At 43.7% G+C, this 15,424-nt stretch overlaps 1 protein-coding gene across 2 annotated transcripts in view; it reads right to left on the bottom strand.

The window, feature by feature from the left end:
• Positions 1-15,424, bottom strand: part of RCL1 (RNA terminal phosphate cyclase like 1) — a 56,799-nt gene that overhangs the window by 7,485 nt on the left and 33,890 nt on the right. For both annotated transcript variants that reach the window (XM_079790382.1, XM_079790381.1), the window contains exons 6-8: positions 11,339-11,464; positions 7,465-7,621; positions 2,760-2,863 (exon numbers count right to left, since the gene is read on the bottom strand). In XM_079790382.1, coding sequence (XP_079646508.1) covers positions 2,760-2,863; positions 7,465-7,621; positions 11,339-11,464 — 387 coding nt within the window. The remainder of the gene's footprint in view (positions 1-2,759; positions 2,864-7,464; positions 7,622-11,338; positions 11,465-15,424) is intronic.

Genomic DNA, 15,424 nt, shown 5'->3' with positions numbered 1-15,424 from the left:
CAGTCATAAATAATTTGTGAAAGTGCTATTTTCTTGCTGTTATTCCACTTTTAAATAAAGTATAAATCCTCCCTAAACTGTAATATTAAGCTTTTTCAGGGGAAGGTGGAATCACTGTAAACCAATTGCAAACCACCTGAAACTCAACAAAATGAACAAAAATAGATTTTCCACATACCAGCATGTTAGCCAATACTGTTTTATTCTTCTGAAAAACATCTCTCTGGCCTTCCTGAAAGATTTCACACATATAGACGTGCTTTCTCAAGTAACACAGAAAACCACCAACAGAGAAGTAAGACAGAGGGAAGAATAAAGGGAAGAACAGAGACCCTTATTTTCCAGAAAGGGTTTCAAAGCAATACTATAAGAAAACACAACCCCCTTAATCCCAATGCTCTGTTAAAAAACACATACACACACACACACACACACACACACACACACACACACACACAAAAAAAAACAAACAAACAAAAAAACACACACACACACACAACACTTAAAAAGCTTTTTAAACAAATCAGAATGTGAAAACTGCCACAAGAAATACATTTCTTGATTCTAGTTTTCTTGAGAAATTTGAGATTTCAAAAAATAGATTTTTATGACTTTTAAGTGTACTTTATAAAAATAAGTGATAGTTTGGTCTCCAAAACTCTTGAATCCAACTAGGATCAACTGAAACCCTCCCCCCACCACAATTATACTAACTATAGATTCTGTGCCTTTTTCATGCTAAGCTGTACTCACAAATACGACAATAACTTTGTCTATTCGGTCCTGGAAGGACATCTATTTCTTCCCATCTTTGCCCTTCATCACTCTGAATGCCTGGAGCCTTCCACAATGATAATGAGCAACAAGGGTCCTGAACAGATACATCTTTCAAAAATAAACTCCTTACAACCCCCTGTCCCCACTGTGTGCTTGCTTGCCAAAAAGAAAGGAGGCGATGCTGTCCACCCCATAGTAGCCCCTCCTGCGTGAAACCCTGGGAGGCAGGAAACCCAAATAAACATAGCCCCAAGTTTCAAACATAATTCTGCGATTTGTCCCAGTCCTATAAAGCTCCATTCAGAGCAGACCACTTTGTTTTCCTGGGAGATGTAGTCATTTTAGAGAGGTTTCTGGAAGACAAGACTGCAATTAATGTTTGGTGAGGGGTTTATGCGAGGAGGGCACAGGAACTTGAAAAAAATGTCCAGTCACATCTTGACCATCTCCACAGGGGCTGCTGACTTGAAAAAATTATAAAGGCCCTGTAGCCAAACTGAAAAAAATCTCTAAGAGCCAAAAAAAAAAAAGTGTCAAGGAACACTAAAAATATAGATTTCCTTTTGCACATAATGTTCTGCCAAACACCATGCCCCACGACCACACACATCTAGAGACAGCCTCAAGCGGTGTGAGCGGTCAGGCCTTCTGCTGCCCTGAAGCAGAGGCTGGGAAGGCAGCAGCGGCAGCGAGAGAGTTGGCTGAAGGGGCCTGGTGGTCACAGAGCAGTCAGCGCTTCCAGCCAACGCTCTACAGAAAGTGCATCTCTGCACTCGGGCGCTGTGTGTGTTCCCTCGCCTCCTCTCCAAACACCTCAGCTACAAAGTCTGTTTCAGCAATGTTGATTCCTGATGTTAGTGTTCCACTGAGGATTACTCGATTTCAGGTCCCTGTCCCATGAAATACTTTACAACTGTTAGCAGATAATGTGGTTCCTTACCAGCTTCCTGCTTATCAGTATTCCCCCACTGCTAAGGCTATATTCTCTTCCACTGCCATTTTCCAAAAAAACCACCTACCACCAACTCCAAATAAAAAAACCTCCAAAACAATCTCTTTCAAGCTTCTGGTCTCCATGCACCCCAAGCGATGTTCCAGAGGTACAAGCCCCCCTCCGCAGTGCTTGCCCCTTACTCAATGTGATGGCACCACCATTCTTCAGTTATCACAGTACTGTACCTTTCAGATATACAGCATCGGTACCATGATAACCGAAAAAGGACAGTTCAGTCTCATATCTACCTGAGTATCTCCTCCCACACAGGCCCACTCCCGCCCCACCCACAGATGGCCATGTAATGATTTCGAGCACATGTACGCACACCCAGATGTCAGGGCTCAAACAGGCTGCTTACAGCAAGCTCATCTGCTACCTATGGGAAGTGCTGCTTTCACTGTGCTGTTAACAATCCAAGTCTTCTCATCAGCTGCTCTTTTTGTAGAGTGCTTGCTTTAATTCTTCAGCAGTCATCTTCTGATAACATCCAATGGCCTCAAACTCACCTTTACAATACCCCTACAAGTCCAGTGGCATTACTATAGACTTTGCCTCTTTTTTCATCTTTCCAGCCAGTTTATACCCTATCATCTTGGACAAAAAGACAGCTCTATTTGCCACAGGTAGGGAAAAGAGGGAATTTATAAATAAATAAATAAATAAATAAATAAATAAATAAATAAATAAATAAATAAATAACAAAATCTAAGTTATAATGGAACCAGATTACCTCCAAAATGAGAAAAATCTAAAGCACAAACAAAAGAACTGTCTACTATACCACATAATGCAACTACAGAAGAGAAAGGAAGGCAAGATGCCTGCTAAACACCAGGTTAAGAGTGACAACCTCCAGCTCATTCCAGGATCAGTACAAGCAGGTGTTCATACTGATAGGCTATGCACAGTCCAACACCTTTGTCATTTCATGCAACTGGAAGATTAAATTGCACAGCAGTAATGAGGCTGAGAGAAAACAACTCACGTGTAGGGAGAGAGCGGTCCTAGCAGGACTTTGGAAACGTCCTGCTGCCCAAGGGTCATGAACAATAGAGCCAGGCTTTGGTTGGTCGAGTCCACGCATCCACCCTATAAATACAAACACCTTCAAGATTAGTCATTATACCAACCAGAAAATGGAAAACCAAGAAAACAGTCACAAATACCCAGCGTATCAGAACCACAGAAGAGCAGATTGCAAAGTTCAAGCAATAATAAAACAGAATACATGTCTTTTCAGAGGAATCCTTGTATCACTTAACTTTGGGAGGTTAAACTAACTGGTCATCAAAACAGTCTTATTAGCTGAGACTATCAGAATAAATAGACATTCAAGTTTACTGAGGTATATCTAAGGAAGAATAATACTTCCTCTCTGTAATTAAAGCAGCAGCAGCAGCAGCAGGACATATAAACAAAAAAAGCATAATCAGTTCTAGGAAATGTACAGGTAATTAAGAAGGGTGAGGTGGATGCGGCTTGTTTATTTAATCTGTCAGGGAACACTACAGTCAATCTGACATGAAAGGGCCTTAACCTATAACTTTTCCAGTCACATTCAAAACTGCTTGTTGCCGAAACCGGTTTGGCTCAGTGGATAGAGCGTCGGCCTGTTGACTGAAGGGTCCCAGGTTCGATTCCGGTCAAGGGCACATACCTTGGTTGCAGGCACATCCCCAGTAGGGGGCGTGCAGGAGGCAGCTGATAGATGTTTCTAACTCTCTATCTCCCTTCCTCTCTGTAAAAAATCAATAAAATATATTTTTTTAAAAAACTGCTTGTCAAGTTACATTAGTTTCTCCTTTTGACTCTTCCTGTGCACCTTAAAACTGAAGAATTACTAAGACCAGATCTCTCCATTCTTACTACTTATGCACTATTTCCTGCCACTTTTCCTTCCTTTTCTTCCAAATCAATAGGCACAACAGAATTCTCACAAACTTTCTCCTGAGGAATTGTTTTGGTTGCCTTTCTTCTTTCATTCTTGGATTTCTTGACCATTTCAGCCATTCTACTTCTACTACATGCATGCATGAATGTTGTTTATGTGTGTGCCTTAAAAATGTCTATATTGCCCTGTCCAGTGTTGCTGAAGTGGTTAGAGTGTCAGCCTGAACACCAAAGGGTCTCAGGTTCAATTCCCAGTCAAGGTCATGTACTCGGGTTTCAGGTTCACTCCCCGCCCCCAGTTGGGGCATGTGCAGGGAGGCAACCAGTCTCTCACACATCAATGTTTTTCTCTCTCCCTCACTTTCTCCCTCCAACTCTTTCTGAAAAGCAATCGAAAAAAAACATGTTCTCAGGTGAGAATTAACAAACAAGAAAAGTCTTTATTTCTGATCATTCTTTCTGAGGTAACTTTATTTAAAACAATTCAAATATATTATACACAGTGAACGTGGGATGACCTTAAATTTCTACATATTTTGTACATGCCACAAAAAGAACCCAGTTTCTGATGATGGCACATCACTGTTCGAGCCTAGACTCCCAGACTTTAAACAGAACACGTGGCCACTCTCTCCTTTAAAAAAAAAAAAAAAGTTTTTGTTGATTTTAGAGAAAGGAGAAGGGAGAGGGAGAAACACTGATGTGAGAGAGAAACATGGTCAGCCACCTCCTGCTCGTGCAACCCAGGCATGTGCCCTGACTGGGAACCAAACCAGCAACCTCTTGATGCATGGGGATGATGTTCAACCACTAAGCCACACCAGCCAGGGCAACCTCTCTCAAATGCATGCAGTGTAGGGAATAAATCAATTATCAGGCACAAACACGCATTCTTTGCTGTCAGACTTTATTTACAACTGAGTAGGAAAATAAAGGGGCTTATCCTACTGCCAGCTTTTATGAAAATCTACTGCTCTTCCTAAACTACCTTAAAGGACAATATTTATCTCTAAGCCAATGTTAGGACAAGATGTGTAACGTAAGTATTTCCATTAAAAAACAAACAAAAAACCCTGACCCATGGAGAATCTGAGGACCAACAAAAAGTGTTTTTACAAAATTTGCTCCCTTTCATAGACTGTGTTTCAAGAGATTTAGACGGAAGGGTATGTTGGAGAGGATCAGGAGAGGACTTCCACCCCTGCAAGTGGGGACAGCAGCACACCTGGTGGGTCAAGGGTGGGGAGGAGGGGGCAGGAGACAGAGGCAGCTTAAAAGATGGACAGAAAAGGCAGTTTCAGAAAGCCTGGAACACAATCAAGAGGACTTGGTTGGTAACTGTTGAGACATAAATAGAATAAGAGGGATTAGATCAGAGGACTACAATGTTGATAAAAATAAACAGCACTTTCAAAGGGGATACATTTATATTATTCTTTTAAACATGTTATGTCACAGACATAAAGAATTATTCACAAAAACATGAAGTATTTTCATCCTTTTAACAACTAAAGACCATAGACACAAACAAAAGAAAATTTTCTTAATGACTTAAAAAAAAAAAAAACTTGGTGCAGGCACAATGAAATGGTTTTAAGTAGAACTTAACTAGAATAAAGGGGAAAAAATAAAATAACCTAATCCAGATTGCATGTTTTCTCTCTGTGGCCTTGCTTTCACCCTGCGGCCTATAACGTGCTATTTATGAGGATACAGAACCCACCCTCCAGCTGGGCTCTTCTGTAATGTGATGCTTCCAACTCCCCCAGGTCTACTGGAAAGAGATGAGAGGGTCCCCACGGTCAGAAGGCCTGCAAGCCACAAGGAAGGGAAACCTGAACCAGTTGCCAGGGGCTTAGGACGCACAGATCACATGCACAGTCTGTCTTCACAGGTGTCTAGATCAGCAGTCGCCAACCGATGGTCCGTGGACCACTGGTGGTCCGTCAGGCCCAAAAGGCTGGCAACCGCTGGTCTAGATGACTAACTTCCTGCACTAAGTGACATGGTAACCTCTTGATCGCTTATGTACTCCCAACTTTTAGTTACTACTCATCTTCCAAAAAAAAAATCACTAAATTAAGCATCCAACATTGGGCTGATTTAACATCAAAAAAGCTAAGGCCAGCCTTTGGCCACACAAGAAGTGTGAGAAGATACTTCCTCCTGCAGGAGGACTTCATTTGAGAGGGCATTTCTTTCCGCCACTATTTGCTAGCTGAATGGTGAGGACAGGGAGTGGAGTTACTCCGCTGAAGACACAATTATAGGTCCTTTGTCTTCCATTTTAACTAGACAGACATTAATTAAAACCATTAAGACCTGGACATTTTAGTGAACTCTGAAGCAGTTCATTCTTACTTGTTCCACCTTGCAAACAATGAGGTATTGTTGAGACCGGTGACTGGACGGGGAGAAGACTTGGCTGTAGGCTGTTTTCCTTAGCCAGGCCTGTGCAGGGATCAATACCCATAAACCAGGTGCCACTCTACCACGATGATTAATAAATTACAGCGACAAAAATTATTAAAAAATAAAACAAAATCATCTGTTTTATTTCATAAGGGCTCACATATGATTTTTGCTACTTTAAACAGGGCAAAGCTTCCTTGGAGACTTCAGGAAAGAGCCACAGAAATGTCAACTATCTGAGACTAAATACACAGATAAATACAGAGATGAAAGGCTCTTCAGCTGAAGAGAAAAGGCAATTTACAAACACTATACACCATGCAATAGCAAATCACCCCGAGTATAGTTTTTGCTAGTGCTCAGCTCGGGAATGTGGGGCCTTGCATACATAGCAGAGAAATAAGCATTCCTGGGAGCCTGTCCTGGATTCTGCATGTCAAGGAGAAGGTTTCACCTTCTGACATGGATCCGAGGCAAGGATTGTACAGACAACCAGAAATCCTGAAGCCAGATTTCTGACTCTCCTCTAACCAAGTATATGGGACCTTAAAGAATGTTTTTTTCAGGCAGCTTCATCTTATTTCTCCTGCCATCATCTTTCCTTCCCTCCCAATTCCTTCCTTGCTTATTTTAGGTCACCTCGACTATTTTTGGGAAACAGGAAGAGCGTATGTATGCCTAACTACATGTTGTTTGTATGGATCGACAGAGAAAACCCTGTGACAACTGAGAGGACAGGTTGGCCCAAGTTGGTCTGAGCTGTGTCCCACCAACAGAGCTGCAGAAGCAAATGGCAAGGGATGAAGTCTTGTCTTCATCTTCGTGTCACCCTTTCTGTCTCCTGTGTTCTCGCCTTTCCAAAGCCCCTGCCATGCTCTGACACAGGCCTGCCTTCCCTAAACATTCTTCTATGCTCCAGAACACACTGCAAATTCTAGCCTATTGACACTATTGACACTATTTTGTATCTAAAGCAGCTGTCACATACAAATCTCGATTTCTAACTCCTCAAAGAACCTGAAAACAATGAGCCCCCATCCTCACATGGCAAGGATGGGGGATCTGGGAGGTGCCACCTGTTTTGGTCACGGCACTGTATCTTCTTCAAGTGGCTAGTCACCAGCTAACCTGCTTCATTTTACACCTTTTCTTTCCTGAATAACTCTGTCTCAGCTAAAAAAGTACCTGCCCTGTGTCCCAAATCAGGGAAACTGGATCTCTGCTTACTGACTAGTTCAGCTAATCCATTAAACCAGTTCATATTAAACTGTTTAATGGGTAGGAAGAGTTAACTCCTTGGCATAAAGCCCTTGAATGGGGAGTAAGAATGAAACAATGAACTGCTTCCTGATGGCTCCTCTCCCGACTGGCAGAGGCTGAGGACATACCCTGTAGATTTCTTCAAGCAGCAGCTTGGCACAGTTCCTGCCCAGGTCCTCTGGAAGCACCGCCACTCCCTGGCCCTGGGGGTTGGAGGTCAGCTCAGCACTGAGGAAGGTGCCGTTGGTGGTCTCGGCAACCAGTGACAACCCAAAGCCTGGAGACCTGGGGATTCAAAGGCACAGACTCTGAGTAGGGTTAATGAAGTGGGGTTCAGGCACCAGCAAAAAAGAAAACAAACATCTCTCTGATGGCATTCTGTGTTGTTATATCAAGCCCTACTGGAGTTCCCACTAGCTTGCAGTGGACAGACACATGACTTGGTGAGAGTGCACCCGGCAGAACCAAGGAAGGTGCAAGTTTACATTGCTTTTCCTATTATCCCCTCCCATCCCTGCCTTCTGCCCCTCCCACACTGTGAAAGATCCTACTGTGAGAGATTATAGTAGCATTAACAAGGGCGACCCGATATTCAGCACCTACTTTCCGCCAGTTTCTGAGCTAGGGGCTTTGACACAATTATGCAGAGTAGGTAATATGTGCCCATCTTACAAATGAGGCAATGGAGAAATTAAGCAACCTGCACCACGCCCACACAGCTAGGAAGTGTCTGAGGTGTGTTTCCAATGCAGGTCTTCCAGACTCCAAAGCCTACCCAAGTTCGCCACCACAGCCCTCACTTACAGCCAACCCAGAAGGTGTAAGTGGCCCGGAGACCACCTCATTACAGCTCCTCTTGGAATACATCAAGCTCCCCTCCCACCCCCCCATAATGAAAAGTGCCACATAAGCCAGGAAGAGCCCAGATAAGGCTCACCTTTGTTTGTGTCCCTAAGGGACACCTCTAATTCAGAATTCAATTAATAGCATCGAAGAGCTGGCACATGTTCTCTCCCACTGTGTTTCTACCACCCAGCAGCCAGAACCTAATACCCTTCCAGTCAAGAACCACGTTCGTAATTCCAACAAACACCTGCTACCATGGGCCAGGAACTGGGGGCACTGCGGTAAACACAAGAGTTCCTGCCCTCACCGACTTCACTGCCAACCAGTTTGACACAAAACAAAATCAGTCCATAAACAATAAAGCACAAGCACCTCTCCACAAAACTTCCAGATCTGACCCCTCAAATCTCCTTTGCCTCGTGCCTTTTCAGTAAACGTGTCATATGGAGAGGAGCAGCAGCCACCGTCCACACACAGCACGTACAGACCTGATCCTCTGACACAGTTCATAAAGCACCTTCTATGCACTCTCTGAAAAACTAGCCAAGATATTGGTTTCAGAAAAACTATGTGTAAAATTAATGATGCCTCAAATGCACTATGAGCTCACTGTAGGAACTATGATGGTCAGTTATCGATTTCTTTTTTATTTTTAAATCGATGACCTACGTATGCAGTCCAAGGTTAATGGCACCTGCCAAGGGAAGGGGGCAGTGAGCTACCTACGTAATCAAAGGCTCGGGGGCACTCTGCGTGATGCTTAACAATCTAACACTGTGCCGCCCATCCATCGTCATGGGACATTTTTGCACCATCTCAAGTTGCCTTTGAGTTGCTTGACCAGGAGCAGGGAGGGGACGCCCAGCTCTGCAGGAGAGGCAGTGGAATGTAAAATGAAAGAGTAGGAAATGGAGGGAAGGGAGAACCAGGAGATAAGCTCCCATCACTGCTTTAACCCACTTACCTGTATTTCCCAAGAACTTCCTAATTTTCTCATCCATATGAATTTTGTGAGGAATGTGGACTTATTTTAATAAATTTTACAGTTGATCAAGATCATTCCATTTGATATTATATTTCTTTTACAGAAAACAAGATAACATATTAATCTGTTAATGTATACAACTCCAATTTTCTCCCCAATTGGGGTGTGTGTTAGGAGCCCTATTTCAAGTTACACTGACCAAGCAGCTGGTCACCAGGTGACCTCACTGAAAATGCACATTGGTGCGGTTTACAAGTGGCAGCCTCCAAAACTTTCCAACTAGTAAAGGACGAATTGTTTATTTTTTTTAAGTCGTGACTGTGAGAGTCAAAATGATACTACCCTGGACAGATGTGCACGTTGGTCACAGCACTGACAGAGGCACCAGGAACTGCTGGCCCCAAGGTCCAGACCAGGCCACAACATAAGCCTAACTGACATGCATACTTCACCGACTCAGAAGAGGAAAATACCCATCCATGACTTCCTAATTTCATAACAGAGAAGGAAAAACACTGTATCATCTGTAACTTAAGATTCAGAAAACTAAACATGGACTTATCATACATTGGTTTTAACTTTTTAAAGGAAGCTTGGAGTTGATGACCCACAAGTCCACAAATACCCACATCTTGACCATGTGGGAGCTTCCTAGTGTGACCATGCACTGTGGTCAGCTGAGTCAGGCATAAAAAGCCACACTGGTGGCAGTATGGCCTCAAGCCTGCTCTGCTTCACCCCTGGCCACCCTTTGGTAGAGACTGAGGCCAAAATTCCAACTGCTGACATAATTCCAGACCTGCGGCCAAGGGAAGAGAAAGGAAAGAACAGCCTTAGCAGCTACCATTTCTGCAGCGCCTACTATGGGCCAGGCATTGCTTTAGTGCAAGCATGAGCTGCGAGTTTGACATGCCTGACTTAGTGGCTTACATATGTGATCTTTTCTTTTCATCTTTACAACTACCTAAGGATGTTACCACTGCCACAGTTTGAACAAGGAAAACACTGGTGATACTTGAGCAATATACGCAGGTCTGGGACCATCACTGACCTTTCCAACTCCAGAGGACACAAATCCTTTCTCAACTCTCACCTCTGACACCACCACCTCTGTTGCTTTGGACTATGAGCCACTACAGTGTTTCTGAAAACACCATCTTTTCCTTGGGCCTCACAAAGATCGGAGATCCCATAACATAGTCACCCTCCTTAACTCTCTTTCCTTTTGTTGCTGAAGTTAAAAGGAGCCTCAGAAGGAACACCCATGAAAAGGGTTAGCTGCAGCACTATCAACCTTTTACCCCAATATTCTTCTTCTTTTTTTTTTTTAGGAGACACAACCTGAAAACTTCAGATCTGAAATACTGTCACTAAATGATACTGTCACTAAAATGTTTCAGCAAAAACAAACAAACCCACACAGGTAAAGCAAATTTCGCAAAATATTCATTGTTAACTACAGGTAGCAGGAATATATAGGTGTTCACTATACTATCCTTTCAAGTTTTCTTTATTTTTTTCCCAATTACAGTTTATATTTGATATTATTTTATATTAGTTTCAGGTCAACTTTTCTTTATGTTTAACATTTTCAGAGTAAAAAACAAAACAAAACAAACAAAAAACACGGTTTTAATTGCTTCCTTAAGTTACTGGTTTCTAAAAATACAACAAAAGCCCAAAACATAGATCATTAACTTTTTATTTTCTAAAGTGGGGTTTTCCACAAAGGCTTTCACTAAACCAAACCCAATCTGCAATAACAACTGTCTTTGGCTCCAGGGGTGTTGTTCCCCTAGACAGAGAGAGAATCTGACTGGCACTTGGGCCAACAAAGGATTTTTGCCTACACTGTTATTTCCTCAGAGTGGAAGAACCTGTTTACTTTAACTTTTTGTGGGAACAGAGTACAGATGGAATTTAAAGCTAAAAGCACTGCTAATAAATAACTAGGTTTTCATTCCCCCAAGCTAGGGATGGACCCCCTCATCTCCCAGTACTGGGCACTGTGATGCTTTCCATGAGATAGGAGTTATTGGTGGCAATGGCAGTAAGTCGGAAGGAAATTAAATCTGAAATTGTTCTTCCTCTGGCCGCCCAACCTCAGAGCTAAGTATGAAAAAGGCTAGGGTAGCTGCAGAATTGGGCTCCCAAAATGCACAGACACTTACTTCCCAGAGTTGATTCCTTTCATGTGGTCTGTGTAAATGTAGATGTCGGGTATAAACTTATTGAGGATGCTCCTTGCAGAATCCACAATCCGGTTCGCCATCTGAGGTGAAACACGGACGGAGTACCTGCAACCTAGAGTTAAGGGCGTCATTCTCCTTGGACTTCAGAGTAGAAAAACATCAAAAGCTAGCAAATATTTGTGAAACTGTAATGATAAACTGAGACTTCTAATTGCATTTAATTTTCTAATTGTACTTCATCACTTACCTGTATAGTACCATCACCAATTTTTATATTACTATTTTATTTAATATATAACTTTATATTATAGTTATAAAAGGCTTAAATGCTCATGGTGGGGAATAAACAAACAATATAAAGAGTTGAAAAGTAAAACCTCCCAACCTTGATGTAAATTTCCCACCCAGACCCCTGCCCTTAGAAATGATTCAACTCAATTCTGGAATAAATGAAGGCAACTGCCTCGTATGGCATGAACCAAGCTCCTTTTGAGGAATTCTCTGATCATCCCCATTGCTGTAACCAACGAGTCTCTCTTAGGACCTAAGATAGAAGATAGGAACAGATGCTACACTGTTGATAGGAAAAACAGAGAGAAAAAAAAGAGAAAGAAGAAAAAGAGCATGGTAGCTGCTGCATATAAGTTTGTTGTTTTTTTAAATGCACAGAGACTATTTTCAATTATTTAAGTATCAATCACTCCATTTGTGGATGATTCAGACTATTCACAACTACTACCATATGGTCAAAATACTGGTAATTAGCACTTTTATAACAGGGACCCAAGAAGGAGAGGAGGAAGATATTAGCAACACAAGTAAAAAGACTGGTGCTTAAGAAAGTGGAAAACAGAGACTGGCTCTCCCCAATCCCATGAATCAAATAAAAAATAAGTATGTAATGAGCACTTTTAATGTGCAATGCATGGCCATAAGCCAGCTAGATATGCAGGGCAGGGGCTAAAAGAAGGGAGAAGTAATAACATGTGCTCTTCCCACTCCCCTTATACAAACCTCATGTGGCAAGTCCAACAGGGAAAACAAGGTGTGTGGTCTGCCCATTTCAGCTCAACTCTTCAAAAATTACTATCAATAACACATTTAATTTTCATTTGACCTGTAGAATAAAATGCTCTGAGTCTGTGCAAAAACTTGATTAGCGTCTAGCTTCCCTTTCTGATCCATCCTAAACATTCCACCCAAAGATTAATCTTCCTCATGCTGGTGAGAATCTCCCAGTAACTCCAGACCCTCCCAGATCCTGCTGCCAGACCCTCCGGCCTGCTCAGTGTTCATCCCTAACCCGGCAACCTCACCGCTCCACCCATCCTAATTCTTCACCCCGAACTACCCTTCCTTCATCCTTCAAGTCCAGAGTTCCCTCCCTCTTCTGAAACTCTCCAGCCAGCACCCAACTGTGATCTGCACTTAACACTTACCATCCATCTCCCTTCATACACACACATGTTCTTGTTCACTCGTCAACAAGACTACAGACGCCATAGCAAAAGGGCTCTGCTGCTGCATCCCTCACGACTCTATACTACACTACTTTTGTACTCAGAAATATTCGATAAATATTTGACTTGTCTCAAAGGACAAACCTGAAATGAGGAAAGAGCAAAGAGGGATTTTTCAATACATACACACACAGAGCCCAGTTACATCACCACCTCTCTGTCCAGAGTGTACTTTTGACCACAGATAGCTACGACAAACAAGGCTGGGTCTCGTACCCTTTGGACCAGGTGGGTGCTATCCTTCTGAGGTCCGAGGCTGCTCACTCTCCCTAGGAGAGCACAGATGTCACTATCCTGACACACAATCACACAGCGTTCATGGTTCCCAAAGTTGTCTTAGGTACACTGTCAACTTACTCTATGTTCATGGCAACCCTTTGGCAGGGACTATGGATCCCCAGGTCCAGGACTTACACTGAGGATAGGTGGGTCACAGAACTAAGATTCAAAATTAAACAGATCCACTTCCCAAAGACAACCTCCTCCCCCAACCCTTCCAGAGATGTGGAAACTAGGAGGGAGACAGCGCCAATGCAGGGCCGGTGCAAGGCTATGCTAGAATTCAGGCCATGAAGTAAAGAAGGTAAAGGAGCTTTAAACTAGTACATCCCAGAGTCACTACGGAGCCACGTGGCCTGGCATGGAGCCCCCACCAAGGAACAACTAAGGTTCTAGAATCAGACTGTGTGGAAGTCCCAGCTCCAGCAAACTGCATTGTGCTGGCTCAAATGTGCTCTTCTCTGTCCCTTCACTTCCTCATCAGTAAGGGAAGAACAATCATAATACCCTCCCTACAGGGTTTGGAGGCTCAAATGAAAGGATGCATGTAATGCGATTAGTGGTGCCTGGTGGACGGTCGGAGCCCATCAAATGTCAGCTATTGCTTTTCTTACCGTTAGTCCAAGATTCAAATCCCAAAGCAGAGGTTCTTTTCCTTTATGGACCAGAGAGCCCTCTGAAAACCTGATGAAAGCTATGACACTCTCTCAAGAAACACATGAACACACACTGTGATAGACAAGTTGGAGGTTATGAATGTCCTGAAGCTCATTCATGAATACTATACATCCTAGAGAGACACGTTCATAACTACAGTCCATATGGAACTTCACCCTCCCCAGGACTGCAGGTTAGAGAACCCCAAGGAGTGCATTTGCATTCGCATGCGCGCGCACGCGCGCGCGTGCGCGTGCGCGTGTGTGTGGGGGGGGGGGGGGGAGAGAGGGAGAGAGAGAGAGAGAGAGAGAGAGAGAGAGAGAGAGAGACTGATTCTCTAAGTACCTTCCCTATAGTCAGAGAAAGAAAACCATATTGTCCCACAATTCCAACTCACACCCCACTTCTGCCTCTACCTCAGTTTACTCAATTAACTCTTATGTACCAGATCATGAGCTACCAGGCCACACTGTAAAACTGAAACAGAATGCTCCCTTCACTCTCACCCACATCAGGCAGGGGGAAGAAGAGAGTGGGTGACATTAAATAAACAGTAACCGCACCATCCAGTCACAGCTGCTGGCAGGAACCAACACCAGTTCCCTGCCAGGCCCTGGCCAGTCAATCAGAAGGGAAAAGATGCACTTTGGGCCGTAGCTCCTTAAAACCACAAATGCACAGAGGAGAGTGGGACTAGTTCTCCCAACTTGAGCCCTCCTGTGGGGAATATAAACTCCAAGCTCAGTTCAACAGTTAACCAGCCTTGCAAGTAAAAACAACAAACCAGCTAAAACTTTTCCAAAGGCAGCTCTCTTCTTCCCAGGCTCCAATCCTGGCCAAGAAGGTGATCTCAATTCAAACCCACATTCCTCTGAGGTGTTTGTGAAATGAGCTGCTCTGCAGACCAGAGGCGGGAATGTTTGGTTTGCAGGCAGGTATCTAAGCAAAGGTATTTTCCCAGGGAGTTTAGAGGAAGACTGGGGAGGATTCAGGGGTTATACCCGCTGCCTCAAGCAAGGGGAGGGGCTTGGGCCCTCACTAGAGTCTCCGGCTCAGATTTTGCAAAAGGAACGCCAGAGGGAGAAGTTAGGGAGGAACAAAATCAAACCCCAGGTGCCTGGGGCACCACAGCCTTCAGCTTTCATGTTCTCTATATAACCCAGGATGCTCACCCCTTTCCCAGCAACATCAAAGGCTCACTTATGAGGCTTTTCTACACCCAGTAAAGAGGGTAAGTACCAGGCCGGAACCCAGTGTGTCAGCCTCCATGAAACCCATGTCGTTACCACAAGATTGTGTCAAAACACGCACACTCCAGGAATCACATTTCCAGACTAGAGAATGGATTCTAAGCAGAGTTCACCGCTAGCAAACAAATCTCAGGGGGGGGGGGGGGGGGGGGGACTAAAACAGACCTGGATGGGTATAGAATTTCATGTACAAGGTCGTGAACTGCAGCATTTTTGGCAGCAGCAAAGCCAATTTAACTATCCATCAACCTGCGGCTCCCGGGGCAGCACCATTTCTCCCCAGCTGCCCACCTTCTCCTCATATGTACACGGGTGTGGACCCTGAGTGGCCCCGTGGTGGCCATGCAGACAACAAACTA

The sequence above is a fragment of the Cnephaeus nilssonii genome (genome assembly GCF_951640355.1).
Source record: "Cnephaeus nilssonii genome assembly, chromosome: 14".
In the NCBI taxonomy this organism is placed as follows: Eukaryota; Metazoa; Chordata; class Mammalia; order Chiroptera; family Vespertilionidae; genus Cnephaeus; species Cnephaeus nilssonii.
Note: the sequence above shows the minus strand (reverse complement) of the source record. Positions and strands in the feature narration are given on the sequence as shown.